We start from the raw sequence: 25567 nt of genomic DNA, 5'->3' as shown, positions 1-25567 counted from the left end.
GCGCTGGCAGGGAACCGCTGACATTGGGGGTCTGTGGACTCTGGCCCGCGGGGGTCGTGGGCGCGGGTGTGGAGCTGGCGGCGCACTTGTGCCTGTCCGTTCTCTCTGGTCTGCAGCCCGCTCCCTCCCGGGCCCCAGGAGTGGGCTTAGGATGGGAGGGCGCCGCCTCGCCAAGTCTCCATGTCCACGGGGCAAGGTGGCATGGGCCACCCACGGACGCGCCCCGGTCAGCTCCTTCGTGGGGTGCTGCCTGGAAGCTGCCAGGGCAGGTTGGCCTCAGCCCCCCTGCCTGCGCCCTCGGGCCGGTAGGGGCCAGTTGCTGTCCTGCACCGCAGGAAGGCCGGCCCGAGGGGTCTTTCCCTGTCAGTGTCTGTTCCTGCTCCCTTGTGCCCCGCAGGTGCTGGCTGTGCACCGTGCCCTTTACCCGCCCACAGGACGCCTTCGGGGGTCTCTGCGGCCGTTCCGCTGTTCTTGAAAACCTCACAGAGCCCCAGCGGGTGGTTTTGCTGTCAGGCCTCCGGAAGCGCCCTCGGGCGGCGCGTCCACACACGCCTGTCCCCTGTGCCTCCAAGCCAGGATGCGGGGCCTGCACCCCCTGCCCGGAGCGGAGCCCAGGGTCCCTGCTTGACGCCTTTGTCCCCGCAGGCGCGGGCGCGGGCCGTGGTGCAGGGTGCTCTGGGCACCGGGGCGGGCACAGGAGGCCGGGGCGGGCCTGACACTCAGCCCTCCGCCTGTTCCTAGCTCCTGGGCTGCGGTCTTCGCTTCACCCATCAAACATGATGTATAGACTCGAGAGGAGGAGGAGGACCACTGTGTTTCCCTGGACATCCGTCCTTTCCTGCGTCCTGTCTTCCTGGTGTTCCAAAACTGACCCTTGGCCGTTCGTTTCCATTTCAGCAGTGCCCTTTCGCTCTTTTAGGTTTGCAGGTGACGCGTTCTCTCAGTTTTCCTCCACCTGAGAATTGATGTCCTCTTTGCTCCTGAAAGATGTTTTCTCTGGACACAGGACCTGGGGCAGAGAGAGCTTTTCTCAGCCTCTGTGGTTTCCAAGGAGAGATCTGCAGTCACTGGGCCGCTTCCCCATGGCCAGGTGCCATGTCCCTGGCTGCTGTCAGGATTCCCTCTTTGGGTTTAGTTTTCACACGTTTCTGATGTGTTGGCGTGAATTTCCTGGGGTTCATCCTGTTGAGGGCTCGTGTAGTTTTATAAGTTTGTGTCTTTTCCCAAATTGTGGAAAATTTCGGCCACTATTTCTTTGAATACTTTTTTCAACCCCATCCTCTTTCTCCTCTCCTCCTGGGACACCAGTGACACGAGCGTTAGATCTTTTGTCACGGTCTCCAGGTCCCTTGGCCCTGTTCATTTTTGTTTTCGCCCTGTTTTCTCTGTTCAGGCTGGTTAATTTCTGTTGTTCTTTCTTGTGACTTGTTCATTCTCTCCTCTTGATCTCATCTGCTCTTAACCCTATCCACTGAGTTTTTGTTTCTTTGTGTTTTTTTCCCCAGTTATTGCGTTTTTCAGTTCTAAAATTTCCTTTTGGTTCTCCTTTATATCTTCTCTTTAGTCTCTGAAACTTTGTTATTTCATTTGTTCCATGTGTATTCGTTTTTGCCCACTGAAGCATTTGTACGGTGTTTGCTGTAAAGAAAGTTTTGTTGGGTAATTCCCACACCTGCACGAACAGTCGAACAGTCGGCAGCTGTTTACCGTCCTTTGTTATTCGGGTTGAGATTTTCCTGGCTCTCGGCATAACGAGTGGGTTTTCTACTGTACCCAGGACATTGGGGTTTCGTGTCATGAGACCCGGGGCCTCGCTTGAGTCTTCTGTTTGCACCTCCTCTACCTGGGTGAGCATTAACATGGGATCCGGGGTGATAGGTGGGCGTTGTGGGGGGTGGTCGAGAGGCTCCAGGCCTGGGGAAGACCGCGTGCAAGGGGCTGGGGCTGGTGTGAGTGGACATGGTGGGGGGTGGCGTCCTGTTCGGTCAGCGGGACTGAGGGGCAGGCTGTCCGTGGGAGCAGCCGAGGGCACTGGGCCAGGTGGAGCCAGGGTCCGTGACCTTTTCCCTCGTGACCCTCCCTTCCCATCAGATTCCAGCGGCCGCCAGGACTTCGACCCCCAAGAGGCGTCACTGCCCTAGCGCCGGGGTTTGCGCGCACCTGCCGGGCTCTCGAGCCAGAGACCCGCCCCTCCTGCGGGAGCCCCGCCCACCCCGGCCGCCGCGCGTGCGCCAGGGCCCCGCCCACCCCGGCCGCCGCGCGTGCGCCGGGGCCGCGCTGACATGCGCAGTGCGCCGGCCGCGCGCCGGGCCCGGAGCGGTCGCTGGGACGCCCAGGTCAGTTCGCTGGGCCCGGGGCGGGGGGACCCCACGCTCGGCGCCTCTGCGTCCGGGGCACCCGGCGGGAGAGGGCGCCCTCGCTGCCCGGGCCCTGGCCCTACCCCACGTACGTCTCCCCACGGCGGGCTCGGTCCCTTCGCGCCCCTCCCCACTGCCTGCGGCTGCGTGAGTTCGGGAAGGATCCTCCCTGCCCGCGCCCCAAATTCTCAGGGCAGGCTGCGGGGCTCTCCCGGGCCCTCCAGCCCCTGCCCTGGGTGCCCGCGTTCAGGGTCTTCGCAGGCCGCCCCCGCGTGCGGCACGCGCCTGAACCGGCCCAGGTGGCTCATTAAGTGCACATTTGCTGCAGAAACTCCAGGAATATTTACAATTTTGCTGTTCAAGCTATTTGGCTCTGAAAATTATTGGCTAGTTATTTTGTTGTCTAACTCATTTGAAAGGCAATGAATTTTCTAAACCCATTGTGAATGCTCAGGCATTTTTGCAAAATGAGAAAAACCCGAGCCATAAATAGTTCCCAGACATGAGGATGTTTTTAAATGCCACATTTAACAGTTCGTGGAATCGACACAATAGACAAGCGCCAGCTTTGATTTTGCCCTTGCCTCGTTCTGGAGCCAGTAGCATGCTTTGTTTTATTTCTCATAGCTCAGACGGTTTTGCAGGCCCTGGAGCAGCTGGCAGGTAGTCCCTGGTCCGGATTCGCCTTTGAAGTCTGCCATGAGGCTGGAGAAGGAAGGGCCCCTGAGGGTTTAGCTTTGGTGTTTTCAGCTTCCACTCAGAACTCTTGGCCTTTCACCCTTCCAACAGCATAGGACCCAAAAGCCAGTTAGGCATTCCACAGTCCAGGTTGAAACAGAAATGTATTTTGAAATCTCATTCTGCGACATTATTTTTTTCTTTGAGGGAGGTGCAATCAGACATTTCCTCCAGCGTGCCCTCTGGGAGGCCTTGTTTTGGTGGCGCTGCAGCTCCTGGGGCTGGGGGCTTATGGGCAGTGGACTGGGTAAGTTGTCTGCGCAGCCCTGTAATCTGTTTTCCCCAAGGCTAACAAACTAAAATGGCAAAATCAGTACCGCAAAATTAGGAATGACTGTCAGGTAATTTCTCATGTTGTGAAGTGTTTTTTATGTGTGTTGGTGTCATTTCTAGACTCACCCTCAGCTCCTCTCCTTGGTCTCTCTCAGCCGAGCTCTGCTGGGCAGGTTAGCATTCTGTCACGACTGCATTTCCCATTCAAAAACAAATGCAGCCTTCGATTCCTAGTAGTCAGATGCTTGTACTGACTAAACGAAGGCTGATTAGAATTCTTATCCTCAGGAAGGAAACGGGTCTGACTGGGGAGCTACGGAGCAAAAGAGCCTCTGTCATGCACACAAGCATCACTGCGTGTGTCCTTCGCCCTCTGAGTCAGTTGTCAGTTGTGCTGTTACGTTTCCTGCCAGCAGCTGGTTCCTGCACAATGCAGCTGGCACCCCTGTCCACAGAGAAACAAAGCTGTTTGCAATGTGCAGAGGTAGCCGAGCCCAGGAGCCCGTTTTGTTTCTTTCAGTAGGGAAGGACCTGAAATCTGGGAGATGGTGATCCCTGGCCGCAGAGGTGATAGGGGCAGGTCCTTTCTTCCTTGGTGGTCTGCCTCCCACTTGGAGCCAGGGGCAGCAGCCCAGCGGCCCTCTCTATGCAAACTGGGGGGTTCTTCAGGGAGAGCAGGTTGGATTGGTTTGTGAAGGGAAATGCATGGCCCAGAGTGAGCCCCCTGTCCCAGGGCAGGGTCTCATGTGTCCTGAGCTGGCTGCCGGTTCGCCTGGTGGTGTGTGTTCTGTGCTAGGTGCTCTGGCCCCTGGGGGCTGGCTTGTCCGGGGTCTCAGGAGGGCATTGGGAGAGGCCCAGGTAGCTTCTTCCAGGGACTCTTCCTTTCCATTCTGAAATGGAGTTGAAGGCTCCGGATGTGCAGAAGCCAAGTCTGGACTAGATCCCGGCAAGGGAAACCTGCACCACCACCTGTAAACGTATGGCGAGAAGAACAGTAGGGTGGAAACAGACACCCTGCCAAGTGCTGACGGCGTTGCACAAGGCTCTTAAAGGCTCTGTTTTTCATGGACTGGGAATTTTCCTAATTGACCACACTGTGGCTGCCCCCTCCCACCTTTGCTGTTGCGTCCTGTGATCTGAGCACCTTAGAGGGTGGGGAGAAAACAGAAACCCATGTCCACACGCCTTTTGCTGGGCTGAGAGCACAGTGTTTGGCATGGGGTGCCTGCCCTCCTGCCTCCAGCACCTGTGCAGCCTTGGGACGGTTCTCCAGGCCATTGTCGGCACCCCGCCTGTGTCCCCCGTGCACGGGCCGAGCCCACCCCACGCCCTGCCTGGAACTCCTTGGGACCAGGGCTGGGACTCAAATCTGTCCTGCAGGTGCTCTTAGCGGCCACAGCTTCTGCTGACTCCAGTGGCCTGAGCGGGGCCGCGGCTATGTCTGGGCAGGTCTGCCTGCCACACCTCTAAGGTGGCACCTGTGGGCACTCCTCCACCCATGTACGCATGCCCGGCTCGGGGCGGGTCTGCCACGATTGTGGAGGAGTGGATGGCAGTATGTGAACTGTGTCCTGAGTGGTGGGGAACATAAAAGTGGTCGTTTGCCCTAGCACAGGATCCTGATTGTGGAAGCAAAGCCTCTTGTCTCTTAGACCCTTGGAACTGGGGGCTCGTGGCAACAGGCGTGGCCAGGTGAGGGCACCAGGCAGTAGTGCGGGGGCTCGTGTTGTCGCCTCCTGCCCTGCAGGCAGCCCCCCACCCGTGGCCGCACCCCTCCCGCGTGGGGTCGACCTGGCTGCAGAGATGGGCTTGGTGCCCACCCTGGGACCCGCAGTCTCCATGGGTGTTGTTCCCACCACACCTGTGCAGAGGCACAGGTGTTTCTCCATGGTAGCAGGTTGTGAAGTTGGTCCCGGCGCCGCCTGGGGGAAGCTTCGAGCCCTGGCAGTCGTGGCCGCAGCTGCGGGCAGCTCAGCACCCCCAGCCCACCGTCCGGACCCCTCTTGTGCGCCTGGGGCTCTTCAGGTCTTTCCAGTGGGTACTGGCTTTAAACCACCTTCCCGCACACCACAGGTTCCTGCTTTAATCCTTGAATTAAAAGGGCACCCTCTGGCATCTGTTTGTCCCCTGTGCAGCCCTGTGCTTTGTGCTCTGCCAGCGTTCTTCTCATGAGGGCCCCCGGGCCCCCCACGTTGCCGACGGGTGCTGTGGCCCCGAGGATGCGGCAGCCGCTCTCCCTGTCCTCCAGGAGCTCACGTGGGTCTGTCTGTGAGCGCCTCGAGGGCAGAGCCCGCGTCTGCCTGCAGCCCCAGCAGCCCGCGAAGTGCAGTGGGGTGGGGGTGAGGGGTGGGCCGGGAGCCCTTAGAAGCCGCCCCAGCCCCCAGCTCTCCAGGCTACACCTGACCCTACCAAGGTGCAGCCCAGCCGGGGTGGGAGGTGGGCGAGGGGGCGCACCGGGGGGCTTCCTGTGGCCCACTGCCTGCGTCGTGGGGTCTGGTGCCCGTGGAGGCCGGCAGAAGGGCCCCGGCGGCTTGGAGTGGACATGACTGAGCGCACTGCTCTCACCGCCCTCCAGCCGGCTCCGCCCTGCCTTCCTAACGGTCTTGTCACTTCCTGGATTGTTGGTGTGCAGATTTTCTGAAATCATTTGTTTTAAATCAGGAACTCTCAAACAAAGAGGGAGAGGAGGAGCTGAGTTTTATAATTAGATGCTCCATTTGGCTAACAGTAAGGCAGTAACCGTATTTCCATATTTAAGCAAATATTGAATAACGTTTGGGGGTGTAGAGAATTCATCCTCAAAGAATTTAGAGATTTGTACCAGTGTATTCTGTGTACTTAGCCCTAAGTTCTTGACCACCCGTGCGTGTGTTCATTAGCCTGTGGGGTGGCCTGCGGGGTATCTGGCAGGGTGGGGTGGCCAGTGGACCTGCCTGCTGGGCTGTGGCTGCCATCGGCCAAGGGGAAGTAGCAGGAGCGCTTTCTAAGGCTTACAGCTGCCATGGAAACCTGCAGTTCTTTCAGGATAAAAAGGCTAATTTTAAAATGTGGGAACCCTCCGACTTTTCTTCTTCATGTTTTTTTTTTTCAGAAAAAGTAACTTGCTCCCGTGCGTTCCCACGTTTAATAACGGGTGACAGGTCTTATGGAAGGGTAGTCTCCGCTGGCACCAGGTCTCTGCCACGTCGCGTGTGCAAGGCCTGAGGTTATTTGTGGGTGTTCCTACCCAGGGACTCTGGCGGTCCGGGTGGGAAATGCAGGCGGGAGGGGGGCTGCATGGACGGGGGCACTCATATCAGGGGCACACCTGCTGAGGCCCCCGTACCCACCTGAGGGAGCCCCCGAGTGTGGTGTGCCAACGCACCCAGTCTCCAGCAGCCCTCAGGGCCCCTGCCTCTGGCTCACGTCAGCGCCGCCACTCGGCCTCTGTCCAGCAGGTTTGGTGACTGGCTGACGCTTGTTATTTTGTTTTTTTTTATTTTTATGGAAAATGCTTATTTTTCATTGTAACCTGAAATCTTGATGATCCAAATTACAGATATATTCACATCGTGACTTATGAGTAATCACTTGATTACTGATTCACAAGTAAATATCTAAATTTCTGTTTTTGTGCCTCCGAGCATTATGTTCACATGTGCTTTAGAGGAAACCATGGCATAAGAGCAGGAGACTGCCCTGCAATTCGCAGGGAACTGGCCGAGATACCCTGCCCCCCCCCGCCCTTTTTTTAATGCAACATTATTGATGTATTCACAAGCGTAGAAACTATCCGAAGCAGACAATCACCCGCTCACAGCATCATCGTATGGTTGTGCGTTCATCCCCGTGATCAACTTTAGAACACTTTCATCACTCCAGAAAAGAGGCAAAAATAAGAAAGAAAACCCTGGCCCTCCCGTGCCGCTTCGCCCCCTCCCTGTCTTCATGACCTGTTGTGTCGGGACACCTGTCACTGCGTTACCTGGTCCGTGGTGGGCAGTGGGTACGTCTCCCCGCAGCCCTGTCAGTAATGCCCGTGGCGCTGTCTCACCTGCCCTCGTCACGGAAGAGCGTCTTCTTATTTGCACAGTTGACCGCGGACATCATGCCCACAGGACTCACCACTTTTACGCCCCACGGCCCCGAGCCCCTGACAGCGGATGCGCTGCCGACTCACGATTATTTTTAATACACAGTTTTTTGGTGGTGGTGTTAGGAACTTCTGCTTATGCTGTATCTGGTGTGTTTTTCATTGCGATTTTTATTGTTCACACACCCCAAGCAGGCAGCCAGCGGCTCCCGGGGCCTCCACACCAGCCCTGAGGCTGGGTTCATGGGTTTCCCTGGTGATGAGTGGGGACCATTGGAGAGGCTGGAGAGCCTGGGGGCTCTGGAATTGCCCCCCAACCCCAGGTCTCCCAAGTGCCCTAACCTTCCTGGGGTGCCTCAAGGAGCACGTCGAGCCCCCCTCCTGTGGTTTAGGCCCTGGGGTGGGTCGACAGTACTGCGTCTCTCCATCGTCCAGCCCTAAGTCACAGGGGAGCCCCAGGCAGCACCCCTCCCAGACATATGTCTTTCCCGGTGTCTGTACTCTTAGAGGAAGAGAGCAGTCAGCAGATACCCCCAGGGCCCAGGCTCCGTGGGGACACAGGACGCCCGGCTGCCTGCTGGTGCCCCCTCGCCCTTGTCCCTGGGGATGGTACTGGGGGCTTGTGGGGGGTTGACTTCCCTGAGGCCCTCTGGAGCGAGCCCTGCCCCTGCTTTCTCCCCTCTTCCCACCCCTTTTCCCTTCTCCCCTCTCCTTCTCTTCCCTCCCCCTCCTCCTTCCCACTCTTCCTCTGTGCTCCCCCCGCCCCCCCGCCCCGCTCTTCTTCCTCCATCCTGTCCTCCCACCCCACCCTCCTCCAGGCCTGGCTTCCTTCCCGACTCCTCCTTCTTCAGCTCGCCGGGGCCCTGATTGGAGCTCCAGGCTGCAGCCCAGCAGCCTGTGCTTAACATGCGGCCTGCCGAGTACAGAGGGCAGGTAACCCGCCCACCTGTGAGTGCCGGCTGGTCCAGGCCCTCGCACCTGTGTGCTCCTTCAGTCTCCCCATGCACTGCGAGCTGTCCAGTCTACTGACAGGGTCCGGCGTGCGGCACCAGGGAGCTGGCGGGGGCTCTCCAGCCCCTCCTCCCGGCTCCCGGTGGGGGACCAGAAGTGCCGGATCAGGGCTCTGGGTGCTGCCCCTCATGCCCGCAGGGGTGGCCTGGCCGGAGGTGCCAGCCTGACGCTGGAAGGCCACGCCTCGCACTGCAGAGCTGGCCCAATCCCAGACGCTGCCCAGGGGCCACACCGAGGTTACGTCTTGCTCAAAAGTGGCTGAGGGGCCATGGGTGCACCCTACCCGCCCCCGGGGAGCTGCAGGAGGACCCTGAGCTGCGGGCAAGGTCGGCCTCCTGGGCGACCCCTGTTGTGCTCTGGTGCTGGCAGTAGGGACTCCGTTTTGCGCGAGGAGCAGGGGCAGGAGCTGGCCGCTGGTCCACGGCCTGCAGGGGCAGGACAGTCCACAGCCCCACTCCCAGGTTCTCTCGCTGCATCCCGCTTTGGGGCTGGGGACAGCCCTGGGTGTGTGACACGGGGCCCGGGGCACCCTGAGAGGACTGGGGTCCCCCCAGGCTGTGCAGGCCCCCCAGGCTGTGCGGGTCTCCTTCTTAAAGCTCTGCAGATACAAAAGCGTGCGAGACCCTCACCTCGGGTCAGTGAGCAGCCTTCAGGGTCAGAGGTCAGGAGGCCTTGGGGAAGGAGAGGGCCACAGGCCTGGGGTGCCGCGGCTGGGCATGCTGTCCCGGGGGCAGCAGGAGCCCAGGGGAGGGGGTTGGGAAGTCATCACAGGCAGAGAGACCCCTCTCTTCCCCAGGCGTCTCCCTGTGGGGGGGGAGGGTAAGGCACCCCCCACACACTGCCCCTGAAGTCACAGGAGGGCCCATCCCTCCCTCCAGAGTGGGGCTCAGAGTGGCAAGCACGGCTTCTGGCCCCCACCCAGGACGCTTCCTTTCAGGTTCCTGGCGGACGTTCTGGTGCTTTCCACACGATATGGGCAGCTGGTGGCCCATGCCCACCGCCCACTGGCCACCCTGGGCACTGCAGTTCTGTTTTGTGTCAGTGTCGGGGTTGGGGTTGGGGAAGGCTGGCAGTGTTTCTTGGCAGGGTGGGGCTGGGGCGGGGGGTCCTCTCCCAGCACTGCCTCCGGGTTTCACTCGGGTAGCCCCGGGAGCACAGGGCAAGAGGCTGCTGGCCCGGGGGCCTGAGGGACCCCGGGGTGGCGGTTGGTGGGCGCCAAAGCAACTTCCCACCCCTCCCTGCCTGCCTGGGCCCCGACGGAGCAGCCCAGCACACAGGGCTGCCCCTGTCCCCATGTCACCCCGTCCCTCTGTGACATGTCATGCAGCGCAGGGTCCTGCCGCAGGGGCTGGGCTCTTCAGAAGGTCTCAGCAAATAGGAATCCCTTGTTAAAGGAAGGCTGGGCATCGCACCGAGGTCCCGTCCTCCTTGGACACAGGATGGGCCCCAGGGCCTGCAGGGGCCGTGTGCTGGCACGTAGGAGGCCGGGGGTGTGCTGAGGCCCTCTGACCGAGGCCCTCGGGGTTGGCATGCCCTGCGCTGCCCGCGATGCCAGTCCCCAGCAGGCCGAGCGCCTGTGGGCCCTGCCTGCTCCTGCCCCCGCCTTTTAGGGCTCCCAGCCCACCCGCCTGGGGCCCAGTGAGGACGGGTCGGGGGTCACGGGGCCTCTGCCATCCTCGTTGGCTCCCCATCCGGAAGGCCTAACATGGAGGGCGTCCCCCTGACTTTCAGGCAGGAGCTGCGAGCGGGGAGGTGCAGGGGCCGGGCCCAGGGCTGTCCCCCGAGGAGCAGCGGGCCCGAGAAAGGAAGCAGAAGAAGGAACGCAAAAAGGAAGAGAAGCAGCGCCTGCGGGAAGCGGGCCTCCGTGCTGCCCAGCATGTCCCCTCACAGCCTGCGAAGCCCAGCGGGGCACAGCTGGCCCTGGACTACCTGCACAGGTAGGAAGTGACCTGGGGGTAAAGATGGGGCCGCGGCCAGCACCACCCGCACCTGGGAGGCTCCCACTGTGGCCCCGGGATGGCCTGGGCTCGCCTGGCCCAGCACGAGGTCCCGCGTGGGAGCCCTGACCACTGCCCTGGGCTTCTGGCTGATTTGGTGCCTGCACCCAAGAGCTGGGGGTGGGTGCAGCCTGGGGGCTCTCCCTACCTTGGTACCTGAGATGGTCTGTCCGTGCTGTGTCCCCAGCTGGGCCCAGAAGCTTGAGAGCTGGAGGTTCCAGAAGACCCGGCAGACGTGGCTGCTGCTGCACATGTACGACCGCGACAAGGTTGGTGCTGGGGCTCCGGGGGAGGGGAGGGGGCAGCTGCGCGCAGGTCCTGCCGGGCCGGCGTGGCTGAGGCTGTGCACTCCGGCCCCTCCTTGCAGCCCCCAGACCGGAGCCAGGGGACTGCCTTCTCGGGGCCCGTTCTCCCCGTGGCCGTGGCAGTGTAGGAGCAAGGTCAGACAACCTTACAGGGAAGACTTGGAGGGCCCCCCACGTGGCTGGCCAGTCCCCAGCCCTGCAGCTTCAGGCCCGGCACCCCCCTGATGCCCACCCCGAGTCCTGGAGGCATGTGCCCTCACCAAGGCAGGCAGGAACCCGCGACCCCGCTATGGGTCCCCCATGCGTGGACATCTCCGTACAGCACTGCAGACCATGCCCCAAATCAGGGGCGAGGCAGAGCCGCACAGTCACCGGCTCCCGCAACCGGGGGGCTCTCGCCCGCGGACACTGGGCTGGGCTTCTCTCCCTCCGCCCAGGCCCCCTGCAAGGGGACAGGCTGGGCATTCGGCGGATTCCCCGCGTCTTTCCTCTCAGCACACAGTGGCACCTGGCTGCTGCCCCCGCCCCCCCCGCACTGTGTGCCTGGCTCCTCGCTATGAGGCTCCTGTGTCCTCTGGATTAACAACCCCCAGGATGGCGCTTCACTACCGAGACGCCCTGTTTCGCCTGCCGCAACCCCAGGGGCTTGTCTGGTCAGTGACGGAGTCTCCATCACCCCACCCATGCCTACCCTTGGCTTCCCCCAAGGGACGGCTGCACGCCACCTCCCAGGGCTTGGGCCTTCCCTCCAGGCGAAGCCCATCCACACCCAGGGGCCCGCCCGCCCCTGCACCCAGCAGCGCCCGGACTCAGGTTTTACACACGTTGCCTGGACCCCCAGGCTGCAGTCGGCCCTCAGCGATTGGGATGGGCCTTTGTTTCCTCCATGACGAGCTCCCGTGCCTGCTTCTTACCTTTCTCCCTGGACGATGACGGTTTGCGGGTCCCACCTCGCCGCCCCAGCCACTGCCTCTGCTTTGTGCAGCTGGACACGCTGCTCAGGCTGAGCCCCGGGCGGTTCTAGGATTGCCTTCTTTCCTGTACAGCCTTTGCTTGCCTGGAGTTGACAGTTGTCCCGCTTCTTTACTTGCAGTTTTCTCTGTGTTCTTACTGGTTTACCATCAGTGCCCCTGCCCCCACCCCCAGGGCTGTCTTCCCTGAGTGTGGGGAAGGCGTCTCTGCAGAGTCTCTGCACCCCAGGGGCCCGGGCTCACCCCAGGCTCTTAGACCCACCTCCAGGGCTCCCTCACCTCGTGTGTGGGTCTCCCGTCTACTGAATCCTCCGGCAAATTCGTTCAGACCTCGTGTCTCTGAAAACACCGTTTTTCTTCTCCTTCCTTTCCCTCACACTTGATGCATGCGTGGCTGGGCGAAGCAGTGCAGATTGGAAATTCTTTTCCTTTCGGGTTTGAAGGCAGCAGGTAACCATGTGGACCACAGGAGGCCAGATTGGCACATTCTGCAGCAAAGCCGACGAAGTGGATGGCAGACGTTAGCAGAGGGACTTGTGTAGCGATGGGAGGGTCATGGAATCACTCCTGTGTTTCCTTCCACATTTTATAGTTTCAGCTTTTAGACTGTTTCTTCTAAGTCCATTTTTTGGTAGTTTGTGTCTTTCTAGGAATTTTTCCATTTCAATTAAGTAATTTGACATGAGTTGTTTACAGTATCCTCATAACCCTTTTTATTTCTGTAAGGTTGGCAGGACATTTCCCCATCTTCTCTCTTTTTTACTTGGTTGGTCTAGCTGCAAGTTTTCTTATTTTTTCATCTTTTAAAAAACCAAATTAATTTTGTTAATATTCTCTATTGTTTTTATTTCTGTATTTACTTGATTACTACTTTAATCTTAATTAGCCTTTGTCGTCTGTTTGTCGTCTGCTACTAACCTGAGATCTTTCTTTTTTCCTACTGCTGTTTTTATAACCCTAAATTAGCTTTCAACACTGTTTTAGCTGCAGGTTTTGGTTGTGCTTTCATTTTTATTTTTACCCTTCTAAAAATATTTTCTAATTTCTCTTCAGATTTTTTCCTTGAGCCATTCATCATTTATAATAAGTGTATTTTAATTTTCACATATTTGTGAATTTACAAAATCAAATTTTCTTGTTACTAACCTATAATTTCATTGTATTTTGGTCAGAGGAGACCCCAGCCAACTGTCTGGGGGCCTTGGAGTGCCGTGGGCCCCCCATGGGATTTATTAGTTTACAAACTTCCAGTTCTAAGGCATGAAAATGTCCTGGCTAAGGCATCCACAGGATGGTGCCTTCTCTGAAAAAAGTTCACTGCACCCAGGGTGCTCTGTCCTGTGGGACATCCCAGGTCATGTGCTGGCCCATCCCTCCCGCCTCCATTGCCTTCAGCTCCTGGTCCCACCCAGTGCCTCTCCTGAGTATCTGTGGGTCCTCAGCTCCCTCTCGGAGTTGCTCTCAGGAAGGGCTCCTGTGAAGGGTTAGGATTCACCTGGAGTTGGGAGCTCGCCTCTCCACTGAAACAGCCTCAGCAAAAGGCCCTGCCCACAGCAGGTCTGCCGGCCAGCGCAGCGTCCACACGCCCGGTGCCAGCCCTGCAGCCCCTGGTGTCGCCTTCTCCGCAGGTCCCTGACGAGAAGTTCCCCACCCTGCTGGCCTACCTGGAAGGGCTGCAGGGCGGGGCCCGGGAGCTGACCGTGCAGAAGGCCGAGGCCCTGATGCGGGAGCTGGACGAGGCAGGGGCTGGCGGCCCAGATGCCCTCCTGGCGGAGAAGACGCGGCGTGTACGGCAGGTGCTGCAGCTGCTCTCCTAGCGGGGGGCACGGGGACCCTTGCTGCAGCCCGGCCTCCGCCCAGCAGTGGGGCTGTGGATCTGGGCTCGGGACTCAGGTTCTTCCCAAACCCCTCCAGCGCCAAGGTGCCTTTCAGCCAGTCTGATCTTCCCTGGGGGGGGAGGGGGGCTTTAGTATTTACCCCCCAGGCAGAACAGCTGGAATTCGCTGGACTCCCGGACCCTGACCTCAAGACGCCCTCAGGGCCCGAGGAATCGCTTGAGGGAAATGTCTGTTTTTCTACAAAGGGATATTTTTTTGGAACTGACCAGGAGCTGGTTGCCCAGATGTTGGGGTGTGGTGGGTGTCTGGGGGAACCCTGACTTCTGTGGCTACAGGTTTAATAAACAGGTCCCACGCTGGGCCCGCCTTTCCCTTCCTGTGCAGTTCCTGTCTCATTCCCATCGTGATCAGGGCGGCCCTCCGCCCTGACCAGTGGGTGCCAGTTGGGACCCCCTTCTGTGGGCGTCTTCCTCACGTGTTACTGGCCACTCTCTGCAGACCTGCCCTCTCCAGGTCTCGCCGCAGCAGCTTTGGCAGCAGCGCTGCCTCCTGGCTGGGAAGTAGAGCCGTCCCCAGCAGGAAAGGGCAGGCCGCCCCTGCCCCCGTATGCACGCACCCCACTAAAGCCACAGCACCCCGCCAGGTCCTGGGGGACCCCAGCAGAGCCAGCGGAGACGTGTCTGAGCCAGGGGCGTGGGCCACAGAACTCAGTTGAGGGGGCTGCGAGGGACTCTGAGGGGCCTAGAGCATCCTGGGGCTGCCCAGGCTTTGCAGCTCAGCAGCGGCCTTTGTTCCGGCTTTGGGGGCCCAAGAAGAACCTGCCCCCCTGCCCCGCCGCTGCACCCTTGGGCTCCCTGCTCAGGACCCAGAGTGCAGACTGGAGCCTGGGCATCCGCCCAGCCGGCCACCCTCAGGACACAGGTGGAGGACAGCGCAATGGACGTCCCCGTGGCTGAGACCACAAGGGGCCGCTCACCTGGGGGCCCATCCTGGGGGCTGGGCGATGTGGGGCTGGCCAAGCCCATGCTTGGTGCTGGGATCGCGCTGAGCCTTCTCTCCAGATGGGCTCTCCACAGACAGGCTGAGCATACCTGGCCCCCTTCCCCCACCTGGGCCCCCACAACAGCTTGTCCTACAGCAGCTCTGCCCTGGATGATGCCACCCTGCCCTCTGTAGCCACCAACCCTCATGTGTCCTCCTTATAACCTGTGGCCTTCTCCCTGCCACCTGGCTCACCCCCTCATCACTAAGGTGGGAGGCAGGACCCTGTCTTGCCACCAAGGAGGACAAGGTCGCAGAGTCAAGGGGGGCCTTCCAGCCTCTTCACTCCCAGGCCAGAGTTTTCTTGGGGGGGGGGGCTTCTCAGCCCAGCAGAGAGTCAGGGGACTTTTAATCCTGGAGTTAGACAAGGCCCTGGGGCACCCACCCCACACTGACCTCCCCAGCCCTGACTGGGGGGGGGGGGGGGAGGCTCTGCCGGGCTGCCGAGGTTATTTCTAGGACTTCTCAGCTCACAGGCGAGTACCCCCACCCCAGGGCTCCCCGGCCGGTCTGGAGCCCGTTTGGCAGCTGAGCACCAGGGTTCAAGGAGCCGGCATGCCTGGGTCACGTCTGGCAGCGGCACCTGCACTGAACCTGACCCAGGGCCTGGACCACCCACAGGTCAAGGGACTGTCATGTGGGCGTCCCCAGATGGTCTGGGGTGTGAGACAGCAGGACTACCAGCCCTGTCAGCCTCCAGGCTTGGGAGCATCGCTGGGCATCCAGCTGGGGTCTTGGTACCAGAGACAGTTGGGAAGTTCAGGGACCCTGTGGGCCCGCTTGGCATTAGGCCGTTCCTGCCCAACCCTGGCCACACCCCTGACCCCTGTACCCACTGCCAGTGCCGTGCACCAGCCATCCCTGATCACAGCCTCTCCCGCCTTGCAGCCGCAGCCTGGTCCTGTGGGTTACAAGAGCCCCATCTGCACATATGTTCGCTGTCACCCAACTGCTCCCGAAGTCACTGCACCGTTTCCCTCCCCCCAGGTCAGCCACCCCACTCCATCACCAACGCTCAGTACTGTTGAACCTTTTAATGTTTGCTCATTAAACAAACATTAAACTGGTGCTTGCCCAGTCTTTACTGGGCACAGGTGTCACCCAAATGCACCTCCTCAGGAAGTCCCTCTGACCCCCTCTACTGGGAACCGGGGCTTCCCTGTAAGCCCACAGCCCTGCACCGCCCCCAGCAGAAACCGTCTTGTCTGCTGAGTGCACTGTGTGGCACAGGTGAGGGTGCCATCTCTGGCTATTTGTACAGCATTAACCAGTATCACTTGTTCCCCTCAGTCCATGCAGCCACGTAGTCCTCTGCACCCCCTTGCCTCAGCAGAGAGAAGGCTTTGCTCCAGGGCAGAGATGAGATTTGGGAGAAGAGACGGGAATCCGAGTGGACCAGAGAAAAGGCTGTTGGGGTGGCAGCTTGTCAGAGCCTGCCTTGTTTGTCTTTCAGCCAGTGCCCGAGCCCGCCTCTGTGCCCCAGGCTGGTGCAAAGCCACCACGTTGCAGGACATTCACCAGCCTGGGGTGGACACCAGTGGCCTGGAAAACAGGGCGGTTTCAAGTGGGGCTGCCAGAAAACATACCAGACACCTAGTTAACTTTGAATTTCAGCTGAATGAATAACTTTCCAGTATAAAGTTTGCTAAACCTGGTAACTGTCGTGTCCAAAGATCAGTGCAGGGAAAGGCTCCCCAGGAGGGCCTAGTGGAGCCATCTTGGCTTTCCTGGGCCACAGCTGGGTGCCCTTGACCCCTCCCTGGTCTCAGTTTTTTGTCAGCAGACGGGAAAGGTCACAGCGTGGTTGCACGAGGTGGTCAGTGCTCGAGGAAATGCCCCAGAAGCCTCTGCCCAGCCCACCAGGTGGGGCGGCCCGGCAGGTGCAGACTGGGCCTGGGCAGCGCGGACGGCAGGTGCAGACTGGGCCTGGGCAGCGCGGACGGCAGGTGCAGGCTAGGCCTGGGCGTGGGCCTGGCAGGGGCATGTCAGGGCTTCATGCACGCCAGGGCCTTAGTTTCCCCATCTGCACCAAGGCCACATGCAAGTACCCCGGCATCCTCCTGGCAGAGGGCAGTCACCTTTCGCCCTCAGCTCCCCTGCCACCCAGGCCTGGACGCGGTGGTGCTAGCCTCGCCCCACCAAGGGGTCTCGGCTCTCCTACGCTGGGCCATGGTGCTGCCAAGTGGCTCCTGCAGCACCAGGCACTGGGAGATGTCACGGGGGTCTGCAGAGAGGGGCCTGCCCGATGGCCTGTCCTGTACCTCCCACACCCCTGTGGACGCTCTGGCCTGTCCTTCTCACCCCCTGCCCCACCCCCTCCCAGCACAGCTGCTGTCACCCCTGGCCCCAGATGGGGAAACTGAGGCCCCCGTGGACTAGACCTGCCCCAGTTTGCCAGCAAACTGGGAACAACTCGGGCTGGAGGTTCAGCCTCAGCACCCCATTTTTGGAAAAAGTGTGAGGACCCCACCATGGGGACCTGTCCTGGTGGGCCGAGGGTGGCACCTGGTGGCAAGCTTGGGGATTGCAGGTGCGTCATTTGGGGATCCTGGCTCCAGAGCCTGGGGGTATGGTGGAGGAGGGCGCTGAGTCAGAGGTACCAGTGGGACCTGGGGGACACTTGGGGGCCCTGGAGGCGGGACAGGAGAGGAGCCCATGTTTGCATTGCAGGTGTCTGCGAGGGCCTGGGGTCTTGGAGGCGCAACTGGGGTCCCCCCTGCCTGTGGAAGGCACAGCCTGCAGCTGCCAGAAGCCTGAGGGGCCCATGGGGGCTGGGCCACTCCGTGTCCGTGCTCGGGGCAGTGAGCCCACCTCTGCCCAGCGCCGCCCTGGGCCCCTCGGTGGTGGTTGGCCCCCACAGCGGAGCAGGAGGGCAGGCGGGTCCCGGTGTCGCCACGTGGGTCTAGGGCCTGAGAAGCACCCGCAGCGCCTGAGCCCGCGGCCGCAGGGTGAAGGCGGGGGCGGGCGTGGTGTCGAGCGCGGCGGGGCCGAAGCCGGGCGGGGGCCGCAGGTGGTACCTCTGGAGCAGGCCGGCCAGCAGCAGGAACAGCTCGGTCCTGGCGAGGCTCTCCCCCACGCAGACTCGGCGCCCTGCGGGGAGACGACGCTGCGGGCGGCCCTTTCCCTTCCCGCAGGGCTACATGCAGAGGGCCGGTCCCGGGCTCCTCCTGTGGAATCGGGGTGTGGGGCCTTGGCGGGGTCGTGTGGGGCAAGGGCCGGGGCCCTGGGAGGTGGAGGGAGAACAGAGACGGACTCTGGGGGGCAGAGCCACCTGGGGCGGACCCTCCACCTGCTCTTTTGTCCTTTCTGCAGTTGAGCCCTGTCCTGCCTGCTGGGTGTGGGGAGGGCAAGACCCCTGGAGTGGGAGGGCCTGGGGTCCCCCTTAGAGGGAGGGCTGCTGTGGAGGAGCAGCCTCTGAGGCCTCCTCAGTGCCCAGGTCTGGCCGGGGGCGGGTCATCTCAGGGTGGGGGGGGGGTAGGGTGGGCCCAGGAGACAGCAGAGGGCGTGCTGAAGGGGGGAACTGGGGGACTCTCACCTGACTGAGCATCACCCAGGTCCCTGGGGGCCAGCCCAGGGCTGCCGAGGGCCCTGGCAATCTGGAGTAGTGTGGGCCCCGATGCCGCCGTGCCCACCCCCCACCCGCCACGGGGCCAGGGCACCTGCAGAGAAGGGCAGGAAGGCATCCCGCTTCAGGAACTGCCCGTCCGCGCCCAGGAAGTGGCCTGGGTTGAACTGGTCTGGGGTCTCCCACTGTGTCTTGTCCAGGAGCACAGAGGTCAGCAGAGGGAGTACAGGGGTGCCCTGTGGGGGGAGGGGGTGTGCCGCCTGAGACCCCTCGCTGCTCCAGGGACTTCCTCCACGCAGGCTGTTCACAAACGGGAGTGCTGACAGGGGCCCGGAATGTTCCAAGCAGGGCAGGCTGGGCAGGGGGCGGGGGACCCATGGGTATACGCCCCGTTTGCAGGTGAGGCACCTGGCAGCCAGGTGACCCCCAAGGTTGTCCATAAAGGACCCCCCAGATCAGACTGCGAGGGACCCAGGTCAGCACCGCCCCTTCTCCTCGCCCCTGAACCCCTTTCCCCTGCCGGGTGCGGCCTGGCAGTCCACCTTGGGGAGCAGATAGCCGCCCAGCAGGGTGTCGGCAGTGGTGCAGCGGGGCGCGTGCGGCAGCAGGGTGATGAAGCGCTGCACCTCGTGGAGCACGGCGTTGGTATAGGGCAGTGCCTGCATGTCCCGGGGCTGCGGCTGCCGCTCACGGCCGAGTACGCGGTCCAGCTCCTCCTGCACCCGGCCTGTGGGCAAGGGCAGGGCTCGTGTCGGGCCGCCCGCCGAGGGGGGAGGGGGAGGGGGAGGGGGCTCACACTGCACGTCGGGGTGCTTGGCCATGAGCAGGGCGGCCCACTGCAGCGTGGCGGAGGTGGTCTCAGTGCCGGCCATGACCATGTCCAGGGCACAGGCCACGGCGTCGTCCTCTGCAAATGGGCTTTCGGGGTCTTCCCGCTGCAGAGAGGCAGGGTGGGCCGGGCTGGACGGGCGGACGCGGGGCCTTCTCCCCCACCTTGGACCCCAACCCAGCCCTGGCTCAGGAAGGACAGACAACAGCGGAAGGACAGATGGCGCCAGGAGCACCTGCTGTCCTCGGGTACACGCTCACCCGAGGCAGGCACTGTGAGCCCCGCCTTTCACAGATGAGAAAACTGAGGCCCAGAGACGCCCCAGCCAGGTGGTGCAGGATTTGGGCTGGCCCCTCCCCAGCCCACTGCTTCCTAGAGGCCCCAGGACGCCCCGGCGAGCGTGGTCAGCAGGGGCACCTCCCCACCTGGCACTGCTGAAGCAGGGCGTCCAGGTAGCTCTGCGGGGGGCCTCCGCCAGGCGTGGGGGGTGGCCGTGCCCCCAGGAGGGCCCTCAGAATGGTGCCCACCTCCTCAGTCTTGCGCAGGACGGGCTGGTGCAGCCGCAGGAGGGTCCCAAGCCATGGGAAGGTGTTGAAGAGCTGAGGAGGCAGGTGCAGTGGGGGCGGGTCCACCCCCCAGGTGTGCGCTCACAGCCCCTGGTGGGGGGGGCCAGGCCACCGCCCCTCACCACCACTGCCCCTCGCTGCCCCCAGCCCCAGAATGATGGACTGGACCAGAGCTCAGTGGGGAGGGGCTGCGGGCCGGGAGCACCCTGGGCTGGGTGCGGGGGCCCACAGGCTGCTGTCAGCACGCCCTGCCCCTGCCCGCCACCTGCCCAGGTGAGGTGGACCCTGGCCAGGAAGGTGGAGGACGCGGGCCGCGGCACAGGAGCGCACAGACGGCTGGAAATCCCCAAGTTGGGCAGGGCTGTGGCCAGGACAGAGGCCCCTGTGGGGCTGGGGGCTGGGGGCGGCGTGCCCCTCCTGCGGCAGCTGCGCTTGTGGCAGGTGGAGGGTGCCAGGGGAGGAGTCCTACTCAAGGCCCTCGCATACCAGGAACAGAGCTCCACTCGGCCTCTCCACCCCCAGGTTGCCTCTGGCTGAGGTGAGGGGCAGCCAGCAGTGGGCCCAATGCAGACTCCCCAGTCCTGGGCTGGCCATGGGCAATGGGCAGGGCCTCACCTGGAGGCGGGGTACGGGGCAGCGGGCATGAAGGGGCTTCTCACCTGTATACCAGGGAAGTGGGCAAACCCCCTCTCTGGAGGGGGGCATGGGGCATGTTACCTGAAGCCCTGGGGGACAGGCGGGGCCTCACCTGGAGGTGGGGTTGTTGGGGTGTGGGCATAGGGGCCTCACCTTATACCTGGGAAGTGGGTGAGCCCCTCGGCTGCAGGTGGGGTGTGGGGCCCTCACCTGCAGCCAGGGGGAGCCCAGCAGGACCATGACGTCATTGATGAGACCCAGCAGCGAGACGAATAGGGGGTCCTGGTAGTGCAGGCGCTGGCCGAGGAGCAGCGCGAAGGTGACGTTGGAGGGTGCCCAGCCCAGCAGGGCCAGGGGGAAGGGCCGGCCTGGGGAGCAGGCAGGGGCTCAGGCCTCGGTGCGTGGGGGCCGGGTGGGGTGTGCCCTGGCCCCACACTTACCGCCATAGGAGTCCAGCAGCCCGCAGAGGCACCTCAGCTCCTCCAGCACCCGTGCGGCCCCCGGGCCCTCCGCCAGGCCCAGGTGGTGCAGGGTCCGCACCGTGAGCTTGCGGGCGGCCCTCCAGCGCGCCCCCGACGAGAAGAAGATGCCTGCGGGGGCCGGGCAGGTGAGCCGCTGTCCGCGACCCTGCAGCTTGCACCCCAGCCGCACCCCCTCCTCCACGGGACCCCGCCCCCACCTACCCCTGCCCCCCTGGATGAGCTGGAAGATGGGGATGGGGGGCCGAGCCGTCAGTTCCTGGGGGGCGTCCAGCAGAGCGGCCCTCACCGCCTCATAGCCGGCCAGCACCACCACCTTCTGCTGCCCCAGGTGCACCGTGAACACTGGACCGTACTGCTCCGAGAGCTGAGGGAGGGGGACAGCGGGCAGCACTAGGGGCCCGGGGAGCCGGGGTGGGCGGGGCCCAGGGGAGCCGGGGTGGGCGGGGCCCAGGGGAGCCGGGGTGGGCGGGGCTGTGGAAACACAGGGGCCCCTTCAAGCCCCACACCAGGCATCGGGCAGGGAGGGCCATGTGTCGCGGCCCCCAGGAGGGGTGCCCGCTGGGGTGGCATGTTCCGGAAGCCCGGGGCCTGCACAGGCGGATGCCTGAAGGGTGGGGCCTCGCAGCCGCCTCCCAGGGCCTCAGTCCGCCAGCGTGGGGCCCCTGCCCAGCCTGGGCCGGATGTCTCCGCTCTGTGCCAGTCCCTCCGTCCCTCCGTCCCTACAACTACCCCCACCCCACCCCCAAGGAAGCGCCCCCTTCCAGATAGGGTCACAGTGAGGCTGCTATCCTGTCCACAGCCACTCAGCCCTCAGAGCACTGTGGGGTGTGGCCTTGGGCCCCGGCACTGGGCACGGGATCGCCTACCCTGAGCCTGGTGCCCAGGTGCCCAGTGCCTCCCAGAGCAGGTGGGGAGGGGCCCCGGCTGGGAGCGTCGCGGTCGCCAGCACGTCTGAGAGGGGCTGAGGCAGCGGCAAAAGCCCCTGCGCAGGCCGGGTGGGGAGGCTGGCTGGGAGGCCAGAAGGTTCCGACCTGGAGGCGCGCCTCGGGTGACATGGGGCGAGGAAGTCGTGGGGGCCCTGGGGGCAGCAGGTCGTGGTCCAGGGCGGGGCGGGGCTGGCTTGGCCCAGCGAACGAGCTCTTATTTGGAACTGGGGTCTGTGCGGATGGAATTAGTTAAGATGCGGTCGTGCTGGAGCCAGGCAGGGGTGGGGGGGTGATCCAGTCCGGGGTGGGGGGTGATCCAGTCCGGGGTGGGGGGTGATCCAGTCCGGGGTGGGGGGGTGATCCAGTCCGGGGTGGGGGGTGACCCAGTCCGGGGTGTCCTTAGAAGTGGAGACACGGGAGAGGCCGTGGGAGGAGTAGGCAGGTCGGGAGGGAGGCAGCTGCCAGCCGAGGCGTGCCGGGGGGGCAGGGACCTCTGTCCAGGTGTCACAGGATAGGTGCCCCAGCGCCCACCCCTGCACTCCTGGGCGTGCAGCTGCCCCTCGCTGCAAGGCGGGGAGCTCCAGGTATGTCTGTGGTGCCTCAGGATCTCCTGCCCCTCTGCCCTCCACCAGCTCCCAGCCTGCCCTCTGGCTAACACATGCCACACGCTGCCTCCTGCGGGAAGCTCTCCAGGCCTGCCCACCCTGGCACCTGCTTCCTGGGTGCGGGGGTCTTTCTCTTCCCAGGACAGGGACCCTGGGGCTGCAGCAGGTGAGACCAGGCTGTGGAACCTGTGCTCACTGCCCCAGGGACCCCCAACCCCCAATCCCTGACCCACCTCCATCAGTGCCCGGTCCTGCCTCCGCAGGCCCAGAAGGTGCAGGTTCCCGAGGAGGGGCAGCGGGCGTGGCCCGGGGGGCCACCAAGGGGCCGGGCCGGGGGGCCGGGTGCGGGGCCAGGCACGGCACAGCCCCCAGAGCCCCAGGAGCCCCAGGAGCCCCAAGAGCAGGCCGAGGAGCAAGGGCCCCTCGGCGGGCAGGGCGGGCAGTGCGGGTAGCATGGCGGGCGTGTGAGCCCCCTGCCCCGTGGCCGCACCTTATGAGCTCGGAGGGCGCCCCGCCCCGCCCCCTCCCTGAGAATGCGGGGCGCTCCCCAGGTGGGGCCCAGCAGGGGAGGGCAGGGCTGCAGGTGGGCGGGGCAGGGGCCCGGCTGGGGGCCTCTAGCTCCCCTCCTGCTTGCTGGAGGACCCAAGAGGGCCCGCCGGCTCCTGCCCCCTCTGCCTCAGTCTCCCCATCAGAACCAGGGCTCCCAGGGCAGGGGGCCAGGTCTGGCTAGAGGGAGGCGACCCCCACCCTGCCCCTGAGCTCCTCTCAGCAGGGCCCTTGGGGGAAGGGGAGGTTGGGGCCCCCGGAGCCCTCTGCCATCTCCAGTGTGTGTCCTGGAGAATCCCGGGACGTGGGGGCAGCGGTTCCCATGACCCCATGTTCCAGAGGGACCCCCAAGGCCATGGGTCTGCCCCCCCCCCAGCTGCGCCCCGGCCCCCCCCCCCCCCCCCCCCGGCCAGCCTGACCTGAGCAAGCAGCCACCCTCTCGGGCTCCCCAGGGCAGCTGCTGGCTCTGTCCCTCTTGTCAGCCCAGGGCCGGGGTGGGGGTGGGCACGAGGCCCCGCTGGCTGCTGGCACCAGAAGCCGCCAGGCCAGCTCCCCGTGGCCTGCCCCGACATGCAGCAGCTGGAGCTCTGATCCCCAAGGGGCCCTCTTGGAGGGCCCCTCCCAGGGCCGCCCCTCCCGCCCTGTCGCCGGGGCAGGAAAATGCCGCTCCCGCACACCGCGCTCCCTCCCCCGCGGCCACCCTGGGCTCAGCTGGGGTTGGGGACTGGGCCCAAACTACGATCCCAAGCTGGGTGTCTGGGCCCTCCCTGCCAGGCACCCAGTGGGTGGCAGTCCCCGGCACAAGGCTGGGGACCCCATGTGCCTAGGGAGATTCACTTAATGGACTCAGCACGCACGTATTGGGTCCCTGTTGTATACCAGGCTCTACTGGAATTTCGAGGGCTTCAAAAATTGATCGTATGGGGTCCCCAGGGGGCCAGCAGGAGAGGCCGGCACGGGGTCTGTGGCCCCACCCAGCATGGGCACGCTGGGGGCGCCAGGAGAAGGGCCAGGGAGGGCGATGCAGAGGACACCATATTTGAATCGGGGTCTGCCAGGCTGAGGGGGTGGGCGACCTTGGCAGCACCAGCGAGCTCAGGGTGCCCATGTGGCTGGAGGGGCAGGCCATGTGGAAGGGGCGCTGGGCCTGGCAGCCGCACTAGGGGCTGCAGCCGGGCCCAGCTGGCGGGGGCCACTCGGGTCCCTAGTGGTGGAGCCCCCCCTCCATGGCCTCCTTCCTCGAACTGGCAGGTCCCACAGGGCAGCTCAGGCCAGGGGTGGGCAGAGCAGTGGCGGGGAGGACGGTGGTCAGTGCCCTGCCGGAGGGGAACCTGCAGGACCCCCATCTCGGAGGAGGGAGCAGAGGCTCAGCCAGGCGAGGGGCCCCCGCCACCAGCCTCAGGGGCGGCTCTGAGCATTCCCGCGTGGTGTGTGCCAGCTGGCGTGCGGACCCCAGTGGGAAATGGTGGTGCGGGAGAAGCTCAGGCCTGGGGTGCAGGGACCCCCAACTCTGCCACCCACTCCGTGGGACGCCCCTCCCCCCTGGCTGCCAAGTGGGATGAGGCTCTAGGGGCCTGGCTGGGCGCAGAGGTGGGCTCTGCTCTTGAGAAAGTGGCAGCCAGGTGAGCATCCTAGAAAAGAGACTTTGAAAGGGGATGGAGAATACCAATAAACGGTGGGTCTAATATCTCCTTCCTGTGTCTTGCGTTGCAGGGTCACCAAGGGTGAGCAGAGGCACTGTCGGGGGCGCTGTCCACGCAGCATCTGTGCCCTTGCCCTGCACCCCGCCCTCCTGGGACCAAGGGCCCAGGTGTAGCCAGGGCAGCTGAGGCGGGCACCCTGCTTGAGCCATCCACACCTGGCCCAGCCACCAGGTAAGGCTGCACGCCACTGCCGCTGCCCAGGTGGGTGAGCTGAGGCCGAGTTCGCCCGCCACCCATCCCTGCAAAGCACAGATTAAAACTCCTTCTCCTTATCTCTGGCTAAAGAGCTTGTGGGGAGCAGGTGCCCTCTGCCGGGCACAGGGGTGTTGGCTGAAAGCTCTCTGTGCCCTATAGGCCGTCCGGCCTCTGAGATGCCTTGTCCCTTTCCCTGCTCTGTGGTGTGACTTGGTCATGTGGGAAAGTGCAATTTGCTGGACAATAAAAGCTTCTGTTGTCCACGGCTCTGGAAATGCCAGTGAATCACCCAGCCCAGGGCACTGGCTGGTTTATAGGACAAGCACCAGGGGCCACGTGCCCTTTGGGGTGGCATGTGGCCAGGGCCAGGCTGACAGGGGAAGGGGCTCTCTTGCAGCCCCAGGCCCGCCATGCAGGCCTTGGCGGTGACACCCCTTGCCGGCCAGACACAGGTCCTGGCCACACAGGGACGGGGTTCCTTGGGGCACGGGGTTCCCTGCTGTGTGCTGCTGGGGGGCAGGCGTGCCAGGGATGCAGTGGGGCGACCCCTGCCCATGTGCTGTGCCCCCAGTCCCAGCCCTCAGTGGAGAGCAAGTCTCCTGGCAGCCCCCGGCCCAGCTGACTGGAACCCACGGGACCTGGGCCCCTGTGGCCACAACTGCAGCCTCACAGGCTGACCTGGGTCAGGCCAGGGCACCTGCTGCATGGGCCCTGGTGCCTCTCTGAGCCTCTCCAGGGTTTTCCTGGGCAGATGAGCTTCTCACCCAGAGGCTCCTACGGCCAGGTAGGGACCTGGGGCAGGGAAGCTGGGTGGCTCGCCTCAGCCCTTTCCCCCTCACCTGCTGCCCACCCTCTTGGGTCATGTTGGTTTCCCAGTTCTCACTGTACCCCTTTCTGGGGCCGCCATAACC

General features: G+C 63.3%; 2 protein-coding genes across 7 annotated transcripts in view; one reads left to right on the top strand and one right to left on the bottom strand.

The window, feature by feature from the left end:
• Window positions 1-14072, top strand: part of CHLSN (cholesin) — a 114913-nt gene extending 100841 nt beyond the window's left edge. For 2 of the 6 annotated variants that reach the window (XM_077140410.1, XM_077140409.1), the window contains exons 2-5: window positions 10183-10388; window positions 10636-10717; window positions 13353-13520; window positions 13695-14072. In XM_077140410.1, the coding sequence (XP_076996525.1) occupies window positions 10183-10388; window positions 10636-10717; window positions 13353-13520; window positions 13695-13991 (753 nt within the window). In that variant the 3' untranslated portion in view covers window positions 13992-14072. Of the gene's footprint in view, window positions 1-10182; window positions 10389-10635; window positions 10718-13352 lie in introns of all 6 variants that reach the window. The other 4 variants (XM_077140411.1, XM_077140412.1, XM_077140414.1 and 1 more) reach the window with 3 other exon arrangements.
• Window positions 14073-17505: 3433 nt separating this feature from the next.
• On the bottom strand, window positions 17506-22667 carry CYP2W1 (cytochrome P450 family 2 subfamily W member 1). Its single transcript, XM_077142388.1, has 9 exons — window positions 22446-22667; window positions 20883-21045; window positions 20640-20789; window positions 20410-20567; window positions 19423-19596; window positions 18965-19103; window positions 18711-18895; window positions 18263-18404; window positions 17506-17693 (listed from the first exon to the last, which is right to left on the bottom strand). Exons 1-9 carry the CDS (start codon window positions 22665-22667, stop codon window positions 17506-17508), a joined length of 1521 nt encoding a protein of 506 aa, XP_076998503.1.
• Between the last annotated feature and the right edge of the window lie 2900 nt (window positions 22668-25567).

This window comes from Tamandua tetradactyla, chromosome 23, assembly GCF_023851605.1.
Source record: "Tamandua tetradactyla isolate mTamTet1 chromosome 23, mTamTet1.pri, whole genome shotgun sequence".
NCBI classification, from domain to species: Eukaryota; Metazoa; Chordata; class Mammalia; order Pilosa; family Myrmecophagidae; genus Tamandua; species Tamandua tetradactyla.
Note: the sequence above shows the minus strand (reverse complement) of the source record. Positions and strands in the feature narration are given on the sequence as shown.

Coding starts and splice junctions, on each gene's coding strand:
- CYP2W1 (XM_077142388.1), bottom strand. CDS start 22,667: ATGCTACCCGCACTGCCCGCCCTGCCCGCCGAGGGGCCCTTGCTCCTC. Junction 18,405..18,710: donor GCGGCTATCTGCTCCCCAAG/GTGGACTGCCAG, acceptor CTCCCCCCACAG/GGCACCCCTGTACTCCCTCT. Junction 17,694..18,262: donor CTTCCTGCCCTTCTCTGCAG/GTGCCCTGGCCC, acceptor GTCTCCCCGCAG/GGCGCCGAGTCTGCGTGGGG.